General features: G+C 38.9%; 1 protein-coding gene across 50 annotated transcripts in view; it reads left to right on the top strand.

Moving 5' to 3' along the window:
- The window catches only part of RIMS1 (regulating synaptic membrane exocytosis 1), a 240,428-nt gene that overhangs the window by 145,566 nt on the left and 79,114 nt on the right, over window positions 1-15,748 (top strand). For 13 of the 50 annotated variants that reach the window (XM_081904832.1, XM_081904842.1, XM_081904824.1 and 10 more), the window contains 5 exons: window positions 664-735; window positions 3,359-3,515; window positions 5,921-6,046; window positions 9,184-9,246; window positions 12,081-12,170. In XM_081904832.1, coding sequence (XP_081760958.1) covers window positions 664-735; window positions 3,359-3,515; window positions 5,921-6,046; window positions 9,184-9,246; window positions 12,081-12,170 — 508 coding nt within the window. Of the gene's footprint in view, window positions 1-663; window positions 736-3,358; window positions 3,516-5,920; window positions 6,047-9,183; window positions 9,247-10,915; window positions 10,994-11,440; window positions 11,555-12,080; window positions 12,171-15,748 lie in introns of all 50 variants that reach the window. The other 37 variants (XM_081904833.1, XM_081904825.1, XM_081904814.1 and 34 more) reach the window with 11 other exon arrangements.

The following is a 15,748-nucleotide window of genomic DNA, read 5'->3' as shown; positions in this document are numbered from 1 at the left end:
GTTGGGTATGGGTTATGAGAGGCCCCCACCAGTCACATGGGCCAGGGGAAGGCGGGCTTACATACAAGTTGCTGGAAACTACAAGAGCAGCGTGCTTCTTGTGATAGGTTCCTGCTTGCAGGCTCCCTGTAGACATCTGGTTGGCCACTGTGGAAAAGGGATGCTCGACTAGATGGGCCTGATCCAGCATGCTGTTCTGTTAACAGCCTCTGACACAATATGGTGCCGGTTGCTGGATAATATGAACCCACAACCTTATGGATCATTTTAGTAAGACAATGTTGCACTGGTATGTGAGGCAGAGCAGTCAAGTTGTGCCCCTCATGGCAGGCATTTAATTACATTTTTCCACAGCTATGCAAGTTACTGTTTGCACTGCTGTAGATAATGTCAGCCTACTCATCCAGGCTGGCATGGTTTTTTTTATTTCAACAGAACTTGCAGTAAGTATACTTGGGACTGGTGTCGTTACCCAGGTACTATGTCTCCTTTCTGAGCCATTTTACAATAGTTTTTATATTATATATATATATACATAATCTTGTTTTTAAATGCATCCCATATTTGACTCTCCATAATGACAAGAATCTTTACTTAAACTTATTTCTGCCCTTTACAAAAGAACCAAGTATACAGGTATCTATTTGCCTTACTGTTGCACAGGATCTCAGCGAATCAGTGATAGTGACATCTCAGATTATGATGTTGATGATGGTATTGGAGTAGTTCCTTCAGGTGCGTGGGTGAAGAGCATGGTCCTACATCCTTTGCTTTTGCTTCTTCCTTTCCCCTTCCAGTTTGGTTTTCTAGAGTTTTCAAAGATGATGAATTGGGAGATTATGTTTTCTAGAAAGTAGTTTGATTCTTTATTCCATGGTGAACCTTTTTGAAAAATCTGTATTGTGTATTAAGTGCATTTATGTATTATGCATTAATAAGAAATGTTTATATCCTGCCTTTCTACTGCATCAGGGTTCCTTACAGCAGTTTAAAACACAATAAAATCTAACAAAAATCAATTGGACAAATAATAATAAAAAGCAACAGCAACAGTGGCATGGCAATCTTGATATTTCTGTTTATACAGCTAATAAAATTGTGGATATTACAAGGGTAGAAGCTATTTTTCTGTGCATAAGAAAAAATGCAAAAAATAAAAAATGTAATTAAAATGTCTAACTGAAACATATTGTCCATTTGATGCATTTGCTCTTGCTTATATCTTAGACAGGTTCACCATGGAATATATTGAAAATGCATGACTGTATATTAAGTGCATGAAGCATGGCTATATATTTTATAATTCTCATAAGCACTCACAAGTTATCATTATCCAAAATGTGTGCATAGAGGGAGACTCTCAGTTGTTACACAGAGACAAAGATAAAAATTGCTCAACAGTGCTGCAGGTTCTGAGAATATTTCTTCTGCTGCCAATCACCTGCCTGAACAAGAAAAGCAGCTTGAATTGTTAAAATATTTTGGTGATCAGCTGCAGTACTAATTTTCAAAAGCCTTCCATCTTTACTATGGTTGTCTAGTATTGTGGCCAATTTAATCTTGACTAGTATATATATATACTTCTTTGAACATGACACATCTAATATGTAGTTTGCCTATGTCTACAAACTCATTTTAATATTACTGACAAGAGTTGCTTATCACATTAAAGATGGCAGTGAAGTTCTCTTTAACTAGAGATTCAAGAAGGATGACAAAAATAGTAACTTAGGCCATTTTTGACAATTTTTCTGGAACAGTACTTGAGCACAACTGCATAAATTACCCCATTAGCTTCAACAGCGGGACCTGAAAAATTTGAACGTTGTTTTATATTTTACTGACTGAGTACCGATGCCCCTAGGGAGTTTAATACTGACTTTTAATGAAAGAAACATACACTTTCCTTTTTCTGTACTTAGGTTTTCTGTGTATGTGTGTGAATCCCTGGTTTTCTCCAAGATAAGAATGCAGTTCAATTAACGTCAGAGTAATTGAAACTGTGGGAGGGTGCCCCTCCCGTCCTGGTCATTCTCAGCAAGTTTTCTACACACAACACACTGCATCTTCCATTCAACATAGCTGTCATACAAAAATTACAAGAGAGATGCATGCCATATGCTTTGGACGTATACATCTTCAGAATGGTTCCCTGTAATCTCCCTTGTTTCCTGCCTCAAATCCGAAGTCCCCTATGGATCCTTCATGTAGCTTTTCTTCTAACTAAAGGGGGCTAATTTAAAGAGCTTGAGCTGCTGCTTTCTTGTCATGCTATCAACTTGGTCTGAGGGATTTCATTTAATACAAGGGTAATCCATGAGGGGGCCCCCAGATACTGCTAACCTCTAACACCCATCATCACTGCCTTTTGGTCAAGCTGTGAGGGGCTGATGGGAGTCATAGTTAAATAATGTCTGGAGGGTGCCACATTGCTAATCCCTGATTTAAAATAACTGGCCTTTTTTCTCTCGGGGAAGTTTGACTATTGAATGGGGGCCTTTTCATCTTCTGGAAGAAGAGGGTTTTTTGTGCAGTTCAGCGGTGTGTGTCCCCTACCCCCCACCCCACTACAGGAAGACAAAATGTTACTTCCAATATTAAACTATAGGTGGGTTTTACTACCTAAATGGAAAGTATAATCTGTGTTTGCCTTCGGCTCTTAGCTAAGAAAATAGTTTTCTAACTTGATGGCATATGGGTACCTTTCTCTTAGACTTGGTTCTTTTTGCCTATCCAGCTTTGTTCTGTGGTGTTGGGCCTCTGGCTAACAATAATTAGTAGTGACATCTTTATGTTTCCTTAAATGTAAAGCAAGTTCTGTGGATCATTTTATATGAAGCAACGTTGGGTCAAATGACTTGTGTACCATACTCATGTCAGCAGATAATTTAAATGAAACTGAAACAGAGGCTTCAATTCTAAAACAATTTACTCATAAGCAATTCCATAGACTGGATGAATTGAATAAATCAGTATGTTTCAGTATTGCAGCCACAGATGCATAGATTTCATTTAAAAAGACTGAAGAGCTGAAAAAGTGACGCTTGTGGCAAATAATACCTAACCCTGTAGGTATTATTTCTGCTCCTATTCACTTTCTCACCCTTGGGAATTTTGCAGTCTTGCACGTAAATTCTCCTGTATGTATGTCTGTACCTTTCCCCCCATATTCGCATTACATTTAAATATAATGCTAATTGTTAGCCCTGATTGCATGACATTTCAGGATTTTCACAAGTTGCACAACTCTGAAAATCTTGTAATCAATAAAGAGATGTTTTCCTGAAAAGACTAGTCCAGATATGAACACTTGCCATTTCTGACCTGAACTAACTTCATTTTGTTGCACTTCTACCAGTAGGCTATAGGTCTAGCACTAGAGAAAGTAAATCTACAACGTTAACTGTGCCAGAACAGCAAAGAACAACCCATCATCGTTCACGATCTGTATCTCCTCACCGTGGTGACGATCAGGGCAGGACCCGTTCTCGTTTACCAAATGTGCCATTACAGAGGTAGGCTTCAAAATATAGCTGCTTTCATCATCAACACACATTGGGCAGACTCCAGCCAAAGCCGAGCTCTTTTTAGTTCATTTATTATAGTTGGGAGAGTTGTTAACATGTGTGCTTAAGACTCTCCCGCTCAAATCGAGATAACTTTGAAAAGGGCTTAACTTTGACCGGATTGTCTCCATTGTGATTAAAGAAATGTGAAGGTGATGTTTTCCTTGGGCAGCTGCACATGAAACCCCTGCATGGTCACTTCCACACTATGACAACTGCCCCTGTATTTTTGGTTTTTATGGAAGCCGCCCAGAGTGGCTGGGGAGGCCCAGCCAGATGGGCGGGGTATAAATAATAAATTATTATTATTATTATAGGATGAGCCATGTGTCTGCCATGCAGAGGCTCCTTGCTTAATTGTGCAGCTGTCTTAAGGAAATACTAAATGTTGAGTTTTCCTTAGTGAGTTTGTGGAGAATGTGAAAGCATAACAGAAAGAAAAGCAGCTCTTCAGTCTAAAAAGATGATTCTATTAAGAGATAAATGGGCATTTCACTTTAAGCTACCAATGACATTTCCCCCCATTTTCATGGAACTAAGGAGATCTCTAGGGTAGCCAGACAAAGAAGACCCTGTGCTCTGCCTTGTAGTTTTGAAAAGAAAATGGATAAGGAAGAATAGAAAGAAGTGAACTGCTGAGGAGGGGAGATGTTTAGGTATGTTTTCATACCCTGGTGAAAATGAGAGGGAATAGTTTGACAGATGGTAGAGGGAGCCAACCTGGTGCCCTCTAGATGTTGGACTATAACTCTTATAAACTATAATTGGCATGGCCATTGGTCAGGGATTATGGAAGTTATAGTCCAACAACATTTGAAAGACACAATGTTGACTATCCCTTGTACAGAAGAGGAGGGAGAGATCATGTCACAACAAAAGGAAGTAGGAAATAACTTAGCAAAATTCCAGTGAAGTTGGATATTATGGAAGACAAATACTTAAAGGAAAAGCGTGTGGGTGACAGAAGAGAACTGGACTCTGATATTTACCAGCATATTGGGGAGCTAAGGAGAGAAGCTGATAGACCGGACAACAATAGATTATAAATCAGATTAAAAAATTATCAGAAAGTTCTGCTGTCTATCAGTTTCTTTTGGGGCAAAAGCTATTTAGTATTGTAGCCTACTCTCTTTTTTTAGAATATAAATCAATGTGAGCATCTATAGTCTTCTAGCAACTAAAAGAAAATCCACACAAACCATCACATTTAGCTGGATTTGTGTTGTAGCGTACCTAATACTAGGTTTCCAAACACGACAAGTTTCTCCAGATAGCTCACCACCATGAAGCAATCCTGTATTGCACAAATCAAAGAAACGACTACACAAGGGGATGTTTTCTACAGCTCACTATGCTCTGTATTAATATTAACTGTTAATTACTACTAATTACTCTTAAGTGACAGCTTAGTATTTGCAAGATATAGGCTTAAATCTTCCCCTCTCACCTTTCCTAAAAACATCTTTAAGAAGTCAGTTGTCACAACTTCCATCCTTTCTCCTCCTTGTCTCCCACCTTGTTTACTCATAAGTCACAAACATTGCAGACAGATAGTCTGTGTCACTATGAAAAGCAAGGGCATACACCAGCCACCATGCACATGGTGTATGGGTGTTGATGTTTTTATGCATGCATCCACGGAGGCCAGTTTGGTGTAGTGGATAGTGTGTTGGACTTAGACTGAGAATTCCCTCTTAGCTGTCAAAGCTCTTTGGACGGCCTTGCATCATTCCCTGTCTGTCAGCCTAACCTGTGCCACAGGATTGTGGGAAGTAAACTGGGCAACTTAGTGGGGCAGGAAGAATAAATAACTCCTCAACTCTTGGGGGGAAGCACAGAATAAAAAGGAAATAAATGTATTCTAGCGGGCTGGTTCTCACAGGAACAGGAACAAATACATTGTTATTGCCTGTAATACCTGGCATATAAGGCTAACCATAGCATAAAATGAGGCTTTGTATAGTTCTTTTGGTATAGTAACTGAAAGGGATTTATAGTTTCTTGATACAGATGATTAGGCTGTCCAGAAACAGCAGCTCAGTTATTTTCTTAATGGCATAGAACACAGCAGAGAATGAAAATTGCTAACCAGGAAGGAATATAATTTCCTTCTCATGGTTCTTTCTATGCTCAAAAGCAGGCAGAGCTATAATTTCCCTCTCACAGTTCTTTCTGGCCATGTGGATTTTTTGCATCGCTTTCTGGATATTCCTCCATTGGTGTTGGGGTGGGGAGGACTTGCTTCCAATTCATCAGCCTTGACCATTCCTGTTAAATGTCTGGGAAACCTTGATTAAACCGTGATAAGAAAAAAACATGGTCAAACACATGTGTGCTTCTATGAACATTTCCAGGAGTTTAGATGAAATTCATCAAATGAGAAGATCACGTTCTCCAACTAGACACCATGATGCCTCCCGAAGCCCAGTTGACCGCAGGTCCAGAGATATGGATAGTCAGTATTTGTCAGATCAAGAAAGGTATGTTTGCCACTTGAAGAGTGTGAATCTGTAGTAATATATATATATCTGTGCATTTTAAAATATATCTTTTTGCTGGTGTTGAAATGTGCTTTATACTGTCTAGAACTATGAGCTTTATATTGTCTGGACTACGAGGTGGGAAATAGTCTGACAGTGATCAAATAAGAAGCGAAGCATTATTCTAATCAGTAGTAGAGTCTCATTAAAAATGATTGATTTTATGTCCACAGTGCAAATATGGTGAGTAGCATTTAAAGAAAAAGAAAAGACAAAACTGGAATCTTGCTTCATTTAGTAAGAGCTTTGGTCTTGTGACTTTGCACTTGCAAAAGTAAATTTTGATTCTGTTGCAAACGTTACCATGGACTAGGGTGGTTAATGTTGTTGAACCATTTTAATTCCGTGAGGACAAAGATGTTATTGCAGATATAGAAAGATCACACTTTTCTGTAATGCAATAAGTTGCATCTATTTGAGGTGCTGGGCCTTCCTATGCCAACCATATCTACTAGTCAAATAGTGTACTGTATGTCCCTATTATTTCCTTTCATTCTTCAGTGATACAGAGCACAGCATAGCTATACATTCTGCTCTGACCATTCAGATCTAGAAGCTATCAACTTTGAGGATATAGACAGCTGTGTTAATTGTCTCTCACCCGTGGTGGAATTTGGGATGGGGAAGATGCCTCGCTTACCTAGTTATTTTAAAGCAGGGGCATTATCTACCCATTTACTTGTGCTAGATTGCCAGAATTTAACTTTTCACTTGTGTTAACAAAGAAGTATTTTGAAAATTATCTTCCAGGTTTTTTTAACCTTATTTATTCAAAAGATTACATGGACACAGACCCACACCCTGGCTATAGTAGACCTCAGAATGATCCAGTTTAGAAGTGGGAGGAGAGGACTGAATGTTGACTTGCGAGGAATTCGACACAATGTGTTGGGTGCCTCGTATCATTCGTGGGGGCCAACATTCGTCTTGAGTTAGAATTTAACCCTTGGCTATCACTGAAATTAGACAAATGCTTTCATTCTGTTTCCACTCATCCAAATTTGGATCTTGGTTCTTCTTCAGTATAGCTTGCTTCTCCTTTATTGCTGGTAATTCTGCAGAATGTTTTCTATTGTCTCCACCCTCTCTTATTTGTATGTTAGGGTGGCCCAGAGTTATAATTCTGTGGACATAGTGTGGTATATGCTGGCACATTTGTTGTTAATCAGGCAGGACACGGAGGCTCAGTCCATCATAAAGACTACCAGACACTTCAAACACACCTCACCTTCCTACTCTCACATTCACAGTTGTTCCCTCACTATCTCACTCTTCCTTTCATGTTTCCTATGAAAATAGATAGTACTCATGATATCCACGTACAGTCCTAACATTCCCTTCTAAACCTGAGACAGTGCTTTCTCATTCACCTCTCCTGTCTCCTGGGTGAGATGACAAATGCTGCTGCAGCTTTTTTTTTTTTTTTTTTAAGTCACTCAGACCAAAGTCCTACTGGTAGCATAAGATTCTTCAAAGGAATCTTCAGGAAGTGTGAGCCCCTGACATCTTCACATTCATGGGTGAAGCAAATTAATAACACTGGTGAATAATCTCTAATTTTTAAGAAGCTTTCTTGAGTTAGTACCATTGAATTCAATGGTTCATTAGTTTACAAAGTATTCCATTATTCTTTAACCTGCCCTGTTGAATTACGGTTTTGCATGAGGGATGTTAGGCCTCTTTTGTGTGTGGTGTGTTGCACCAGAATTCTATAACGTTAGTAGGACTCTGTTAGACAACATTCCACCAGATAGTTAAGGCTTTTTTATACAGGATTATTTCTTATGACGTTACTGATCAATCCCCAATGAAATGTATGCTATTGTGGCAATAGGACAACACATGGCTCACACGTTGACCAGTTTGGATAATGTTTAAACCAGTGCTTTTTTCTGGGGGGCGCAGGAGTCGCATACCCCTAAACATTTTGTGAATCTAAGTTTGGCCTCCTTGAGGGGCAGTATTTCAATATGAGTAGGAAAATGAGAGTACCACTAAACATTTTTTTAAGGGGGAAAAAGCACTGGTTTAAACCATAGTATTTCATATGACTATTTGGTTCTTTTGAAATGGCACATCTTCCTGAGCAGCAAATATACTTTACTCTGGTGAACCTTGGAAATTTATCTCAGTGATTTGTGTTTGGGCAGAATGCAAGTACACAGTGATATGGTTTGGTAGTTTTACTTAATCAACTTAATGGTCTTACAGACCTCCCCCTCATCACTTCAAAACATGATATGCCAACCCTGCTTCATTTGGGGGTCCTCCTGGTCTTTCTCCTGAGTGGCGCTGTTGACATCTGCCTGAAAGTCCTGTCCTAGTGGTCCCACAGCATGTACACATCTTGTTAAAACTCGTGCTACATGCTGCGCCTTTCTCTTTGCAGTTATTGTATAACTGTACATTATTGCTTGTAATGTATAGCTCCTTACAGTGGAGAGCCACAGGTCTGAATTAGAATGTTATAATGTACATTGAGGACATATTCAGGATGTGTGGTGACAAAGTAATAATAACAACAATAATGATAATAATAAGTTTTTGTGTTTACAAACAAATGTTCAAAGACATCATTATGTTTATGAATAGATTAGAGGAAGCTTGTAGTGTTGCTATGGCTTGAACTTCCACAGTTTTTTGATTTGGAAAATAAAACTCGTTTTCTTCAATATTTCCTTACTATAAGCATATTGCCTTACGTTCATGAACAGTTTATTTTAGTTGCTTGTATTTAGAAATGCAGAATAACAGGGAAGCCGGTCAGCTGTGAATTAAGAAACGTTCCAGATATTAAAAGACTGCAGAGTTAAACTGCTTTAAAATCTGTTGCAGTGAATACATGTTAATCAGCCAAACTAAAGGATTGTAGCCTTTATTTTAGAATACTGGCCCAGACAGTCAAATATATATATATGGAGTGTGCTAATATGTCTTTACCTTCTGTTGAGGTAACTATCTCAGTTCAAGCTTTCTGGTTTATTTTATGTTTTCATTTGCATACCATGGCATAATTCATGCCATTTAATGCTTCATATTTATATCTGTTTCATTCATCATCCATCCTGTCTGTGCAGTGAGCTTCTAATGCTGCCCAGGGCAAAACGAGGAAGAAGTGCAGAGTGCCTACATACCACCAGGTAAATACAGGCATTTGGTAACCAAGTTTGGATAGTTCTGGTGTGTGTGTGTTTTCTTTTCTTTTACAAGTCACTTTTGTTTCTGTCAGTCCTCTGCTGTAATATTCCTGTATTAGCAATACTGTATTGAAGTAAAAGGCTATGGTCTAGCAGCTTGATTATTTTTAAACATTTGTTGATATATGTTTATCCTATCTTTCAGTGGATAGGATTATAGTGAGCCCAATGTACCCAGACCTGTGGCTTTTTATACATATTTTATATATTCATATGCCCTGCAGTGTCTGGATCATAGAGATTAAGTTACTGAGAAGTTTAATGTTTAGAAGTTGAACATTCATACACACCAACTGGTGTCCCTCTGCTGATGAAGACAGAAAAGGGAGGGTGGGAATGCATTCTGGATTTTGTGGGGTGCAGAGAGGTGGAGGAATCACCAAAAATTGCATCTATCATCATTACACTGATGTAGGCCTTCCATCAGTGATGGGACATCAGTTGGATACCATCCATTGAATGGAATTATTCAAGAAATGTTGCAAAAGGTCTTCCAATGTATGGCAGTGGTATTATGTTTATTAATTTTTCCTTTCTAAACATTTGTGTTTTCATAATTGGTTTTGTGTCTTTCGCATACTGATCGCATTAAGTACTTATAATTAAACACCCTCACTTGCTAAGAGTCTTTGAGGGCATGGCAATACATATACAGAACTCCTTCAAGGGCCTCCCCTCTCATTTTAGTAAAGGGAACAAGCAAATATACATGACGCTTCTCTGTCTGTGAAAGTGGTCTGGGGAGGCTGCTATTGCAGAAACTCAGTATGAGTCCACACAGGGCTGTAGACTAGAGCACCTAGCTTCCAACACACTTTAAGCCGTGATGAAATCTGTTAAACGTTAAAGCACCGTCCATAAGATATTCCATTATTAGCCAGCACATACTTCCAAAAGTAGTTTGTGATATAGCATAGGACTCTGCTTTTCAAAGAAAAGAAAGTTAAAAATCTCCCTTTGCTAGCCATGCTTAAAGTGGCTCCTTAAATCCTTACCAAAGTGCTGCCAGAGAGGGACCACAAGTTACCTTCCCCGCCTCCTCAGAAGTAAAAGAGCAAGCATAGTACCAAAGGCTGTTCCAGTTATTTTGACACCAGACAGATAAAATCCCGCAAGCACTTCTCCCTGGGAGTAAAAATACAATGCTAAATTCCTTAACAATTTGCTACCCTTTCGTGACGTATAAAATCAGCTGCCTGAGCTGCCTCATTCTGCCTAATGGTACGACCAGCACTAGATCGTTCACAAAATAGGTGATACTAGCTTTAGTGTTATACTAGTACAAGAATGTTCTGGTAATGAGAGAGAGAGAGAGAAAAGATCCTCCTGAAGAAGTTGTAGAGTTCGGTTGTCTGTAGACTGCTGCTTTACAACCTCTTGTTTCAGCACACCTTACATAGATTCTTAACATTATAACATTACTAAAATTATCCTTAATAGTAGTGGCAATTGTTAACCACACAGCAAATACTGCATAAGAATTGTTACTATTTTTACCTTTCATTAAGTACTGCTTCATCTGTATTTGCATTTATTTATTTATTTAGTTATTTATTTGTTTTGTTTCTTGCATGGATACTCTCCATTTCTTTTCTTTTCTTTCACTCTCAAGAAATTCTGTTAGGCATTATAAAACACTACCTCCCAAGATGCCTTTATTAGAGAATGGCACTTACTGGAATATTTACAGGTAAGAAATCTGTTGAAACTTCCCATTAAAGTTCTCAGATACATTTCTGAAAATATGCATTCAAGAAAAATATTGGAGCTGCTTCTTACTAAGAATCATTTATAAGCATATAATGTATTATAAAATAAACCTCTCCCAACCAAAACACTGAAAATGCAGCTTGATCGCATTATCATCATAATATCTGGTGCAAAGCAAATGTTCCCAATTTATCTAAGAAATGAAAGGAGACTAAAGTTGCAGACCTAAACATGTCCACACCCCCACTGAACACAATAGTTGCTACAGCCTTATCTCCCGAATCCCTGCTGCTTAAACCCCACTTAAAAAAATCAGTCTTTTTATTTAAATTCACTACATATTTTATTTCTTTTTTAAATGTGTGGTTTGCATCCTGTGTGAAACTTACTTTTTTTCTCTTTTATGAATTATGTTTACTTTGTGAAGCTCAACCCTGCCTGCATGTGTTAAGGCCAAATCAGTGCTTAGTCAGGATATTTCACTTCTTCGTAATTGCCTTAACTCACGAATACCAAGATTTACTGATGGTCTATTGGTTAGGTAAGGTCTCAGTCAAAGTATCCTTTCCTATTCCTGTTAGTTTAGTCCAGTAGATCAACCTCATTGTGAAGTTCGAGACAACTGTGCTTCATCATTTTGTGTTATAGAACTTTTAAGATGAAATAAATTACAGAGATAATTTTTCATTGTTTCCTTCCCATTTTTCCCATTGGTTGATATTTGGCAAGTCTCGTTTTGCACTGCTGAGGTGCAGTCTTGCCTATTTAATCCATCTTGAGTTGACTTCATGGAATCTCTTAATGGCCACCTTTGATTCCTTTGTTCTTTTATGCAACCAAATTCAGGCATTATCTTTTTAATTTTATTTTAAAGCAAATCTCGGCTCTCGCTCTCTCTCTTTTTCATCCAGCCAGTTCCATTGTATCTTTATTGGACCATTGTTAGTTGACATCTTATGTAAATAGAACATTACTTTATGATTTGATATCTAACATTGTATTCCTTTCTTTGTTTTCTTTTTGTTTTTCTCCTCCTCCTTCCATTGGATGCAATGCACTGGCACTAGTGAACTGCAGCCCTCGCTTGACAGGGCTAGGAGTGCTAGTACCAACTGCTTGAGGCCTGATACTAGTTTGCATTCACCAGAACAAGAAAGGTATAAAATAAAGACTTCTCAATTTCTTGTCATTTGTGCTGGTGGTCCTTATCAGTTTGTTATTTTCCCCCATATCAGTTTTCTATTCATATCCACCTGTTATTATTCATATCTGCTTTGATATTTGTAGACACTTTTGCTCCAATATCCATGCTTATTGTAGGTTGATGTTGCTTATAGCAGCTTTTGGCTTCTTTGGTTCTCTGTTTGTCTCTCTGTCTCTGTCTCACTTTAAAGTCCAAGCTAATGCCATTGTTTGCAGAAGTCCTCAGTATGCTGATAACAACATTTCAGTGTTAATTGAGATACACAGTTTAACGGAGCACCACTTTTATTGTTTCTTCATCTGAACATGTGGGCTCTATCACATGGGAGCTTTTGTCACAATAAACTTGTTCATCTTCAAGGAGCTGCAAGACTCTGTTGTTTTCACTTGGTTATCAACATCCATGAACCATACCAGATGTAATATTTCACTTGCAATTCCTTCTTATTCAGCAAATTTTCCCTTTAAAGGAGGCTGGAATCTTGCTGATTCAGGAGGGTGAGTGTGGGTAGCAGAATCGCACCCCAACAGCTGACTGGCACGCTTTTCGTTTCCTTTCTACCCATGTGCCACTCCAATTGCTGGGTTCAAACACTGTGGGATTGGATTCATTGTGTTTCACGTTGTTTTTCCTTTTAAAAAAATAGAGCTGAGTTTGAAATGTTTGAAAACATTCCCCACCCCCAAAAACAGTTTAAAGATACTTTTTGTAATCAAACACTATTGGTCAGAATCATTGTCAGATGTGATTGTGGCTCTGTATGGAAGTGTTTGAATTCAACAGTATTTCTTCATAACTAGATATAGATATAGATATAGATATAGATAGTGTGCCTTGAGTTATTTGTCCTGCAAACACTGAATGTAGAAGAAAGCAGGTGTTGTCATGGAATTCTCAATAGGCCAACACGCATGTGATTAAAGAATGGTCTATAGGCACCTGAAGTGGTTCCTGCGTAGATGAGATACTTCCTAGGAACCATCTGTAAGCTGCTCTTGGGTTCATTAGAGGAAGAGTTTGAATATGAATGCAATCTTTTCTTTTTCCTAGCCATAGAATAAGGACACCAGTAAAATTAAAAACCCCAGCACCTAGATTTATTGAGAGCAAGCAAAGATGCTGTTTTTGCTTGCCAGGGGTATGCTGAAACTGGGAAGGCAGTAAGATGCTTGTGCAAGTGAATAATGAAGAGTGGCATTCAGCCAGCCTTTGCTCTTTGAAGATCTGTTTTTTTGCAGTGTCAGCATCTACCAGAGCCACTGGCAAGAATTCAATAGGTGCTTAAAAACAAGAGCAACAAGAGAGCACTGATGATCAAACACTGGCAAGCCACCCACATTTATGCCAAGACCTGGAAAATACCATTTTATTTCATGTGTGTGCACACTCGCAAAAAGCATTTTTGAAGATTCAGTTGTACTAAACTTCTCATGTTGATTTGTGTCCATGGATGAGAGCTAGTGTGCCGTAGTGGAGCAGGGGTGATCTGACCTAACTAATTTTTGCTTCCTGCCATTCTGGTCCCAGATCTCACTGCTTTTTATGACAGCAGCAGGGGGGGGGGGAAGAAAGCTACACTCCTGGTTTGGGGGTATAAGTTGCAAGCATTATCCCACTTGAACTGATTCACATTTCAGCTACAAAGCCACTGCATAAGGATCCCTTCTCACAACCCTCATTTTTTTCCTGGTGACCAATGTAAGAACTAAACTCAGGAAAAGGGAGAACCTATAAACCTTGCCCTGATTGTTCATCTCATACCAATTTTTTGAAGGCAACAAAGGATCCCCCTGATAAGTTGGGAATTAGGGTTTCCTGCTACTCTTGTTCTGCTTTGGGTGCCTCTTCATTTCACACACCGAAAAAGGAGAAAGAGAATTCTTTATATATAGCGGTAGCCTGCACTGGTGACATGTGGAAGAGTAGACTCAATATGTACCTCAACTGGCAAATGTGAGAAAACATGCCCTTACTCAAAATAAGGCTACAATACCTGAATGCCCTGGTCCAGGCATTGGAAGACTTTGGAGGGAACAAAGGCAGGGTATAGTGGGCAGGATTTAGCAAAGTCCTGTCAGCAGAAGCCAAACATCTTGAGGGCAACATGTTGGGTTACTGCATCCCTAATGGGTATATCCTCACTATTTAGGTTTTTGAATGTGACTGTAAAATTATGGAATTCCTGATCTGGATTCCCACCTGATTCCTATGTCCAGTTCCGACATGTATCATAAGTGTGGCAGTTTGGTGAAGAAGCTGTCACACAACACTCCCATCCATTCATTCATTCTTCTAGCCATCCCATCATATGTTGGAGCAAATGGTGCAAGCTGAACAGGCTATTATAATAGATCAAAGACATTATGCAGTGTTAGCTGAGTTGCTTTATCCTGGCTGCAAAGCATTGTATCAGTTTTATACATTATATAAATCAAACCTTGCAGTTTCACTAGTTTGCATGTAGCACGGTAACTGCACAGCTTAAATTTAGCAAAGCTGTGTTCTTATATGCTCACATGGATTGGTGACACTGGCAGTCAGGCTCCTGTTTCTATTAAAGGCAGCACTATAGACCTCTGTCTATTTCCCTATATGGCAATGGGTCAATGCAGATGGCAGTCAGCACTTGGCTGAACATACTGAATTGACGTCTTTACTACAAAGAAAGAGCAAATGGATGTATTGCTGTTGTTGTAGGAGTAGGCATGGAAATCCAGATGGTGTTGTATTCATTCCATGTGATAGTAAAACTTGGATGTGAAGATTTGCAGTACGATGGTTATATGGGGAGCAAGATGAATGTGTTTCCAAAAACAATATAGGAAGCCAAGACAGATGCTGAAGATGTACTTACTCTCAGCTTCTTCCCACCCTGTCAGAAGGAAAGCCACCTCATCCTGAACCAGTGGTGGGTGAGCCACATTTGAAATGGGGTCAGCAAGAGCAAGGATTATTGGAGAATGCTGGATTGATTTTAAGAGTACTCTGTTGATTTGTAATGTTTCCCTTGTCATTATTAGCTGCCCCTCAAAATGTTATCTAGATTTTTGTTCTAGTGCTGGATACTAATCACAGTTCAGACAGAGCTAAGTAAACATTGTTAAGACTTACAGGATTGTGGGTACCCCAGGGAAACTAAGCTTTAAGAGTGGGGCATGAGCTGTGTCATCCCCAATACATGTCTGACCAATCGTCACCCCACATCCCAAGTGAACTATGCTTTGTGCAAAAGCATGCTTTGGTGTGCCTTCCCCCAGTCTCTATTTTCTTGGAGTGGTGTTTAGCTAAGTTTTACTTACAGCAGAGCCATCGACTATATTATGTCTCTTAATTTCAATGGGTTTACACTGTGTAAAACTTGGTCAAATAACACCCATTATCTTTTGAGTTTATAAGGAAGCCAAAAGCTTTCCTCCCTGATCCTCAGTGTTCAGTGCAAATTAGATGTCTTTGCCATCTAATTTTGTTTTACTGTGGTTGATGTTTTAATTTGTTGGAAGCCGCCCAGAGTGGCTGGGGAAACCTAGGCAT

This window comes from Podarcis melisellensis (genome assembly GCF_964234715.1).
Source record: "Podarcis melisellensis genome assembly, chromosome: 3".
Taxonomy (NCBI): domain Eukaryota; kingdom Metazoa; phylum Chordata; class Lepidosauria; order Squamata; family Lacertidae; genus Podarcis; species Podarcis melisellensis.
This window is presented reverse-complemented; position numbering and strand designations above follow the sequence as displayed.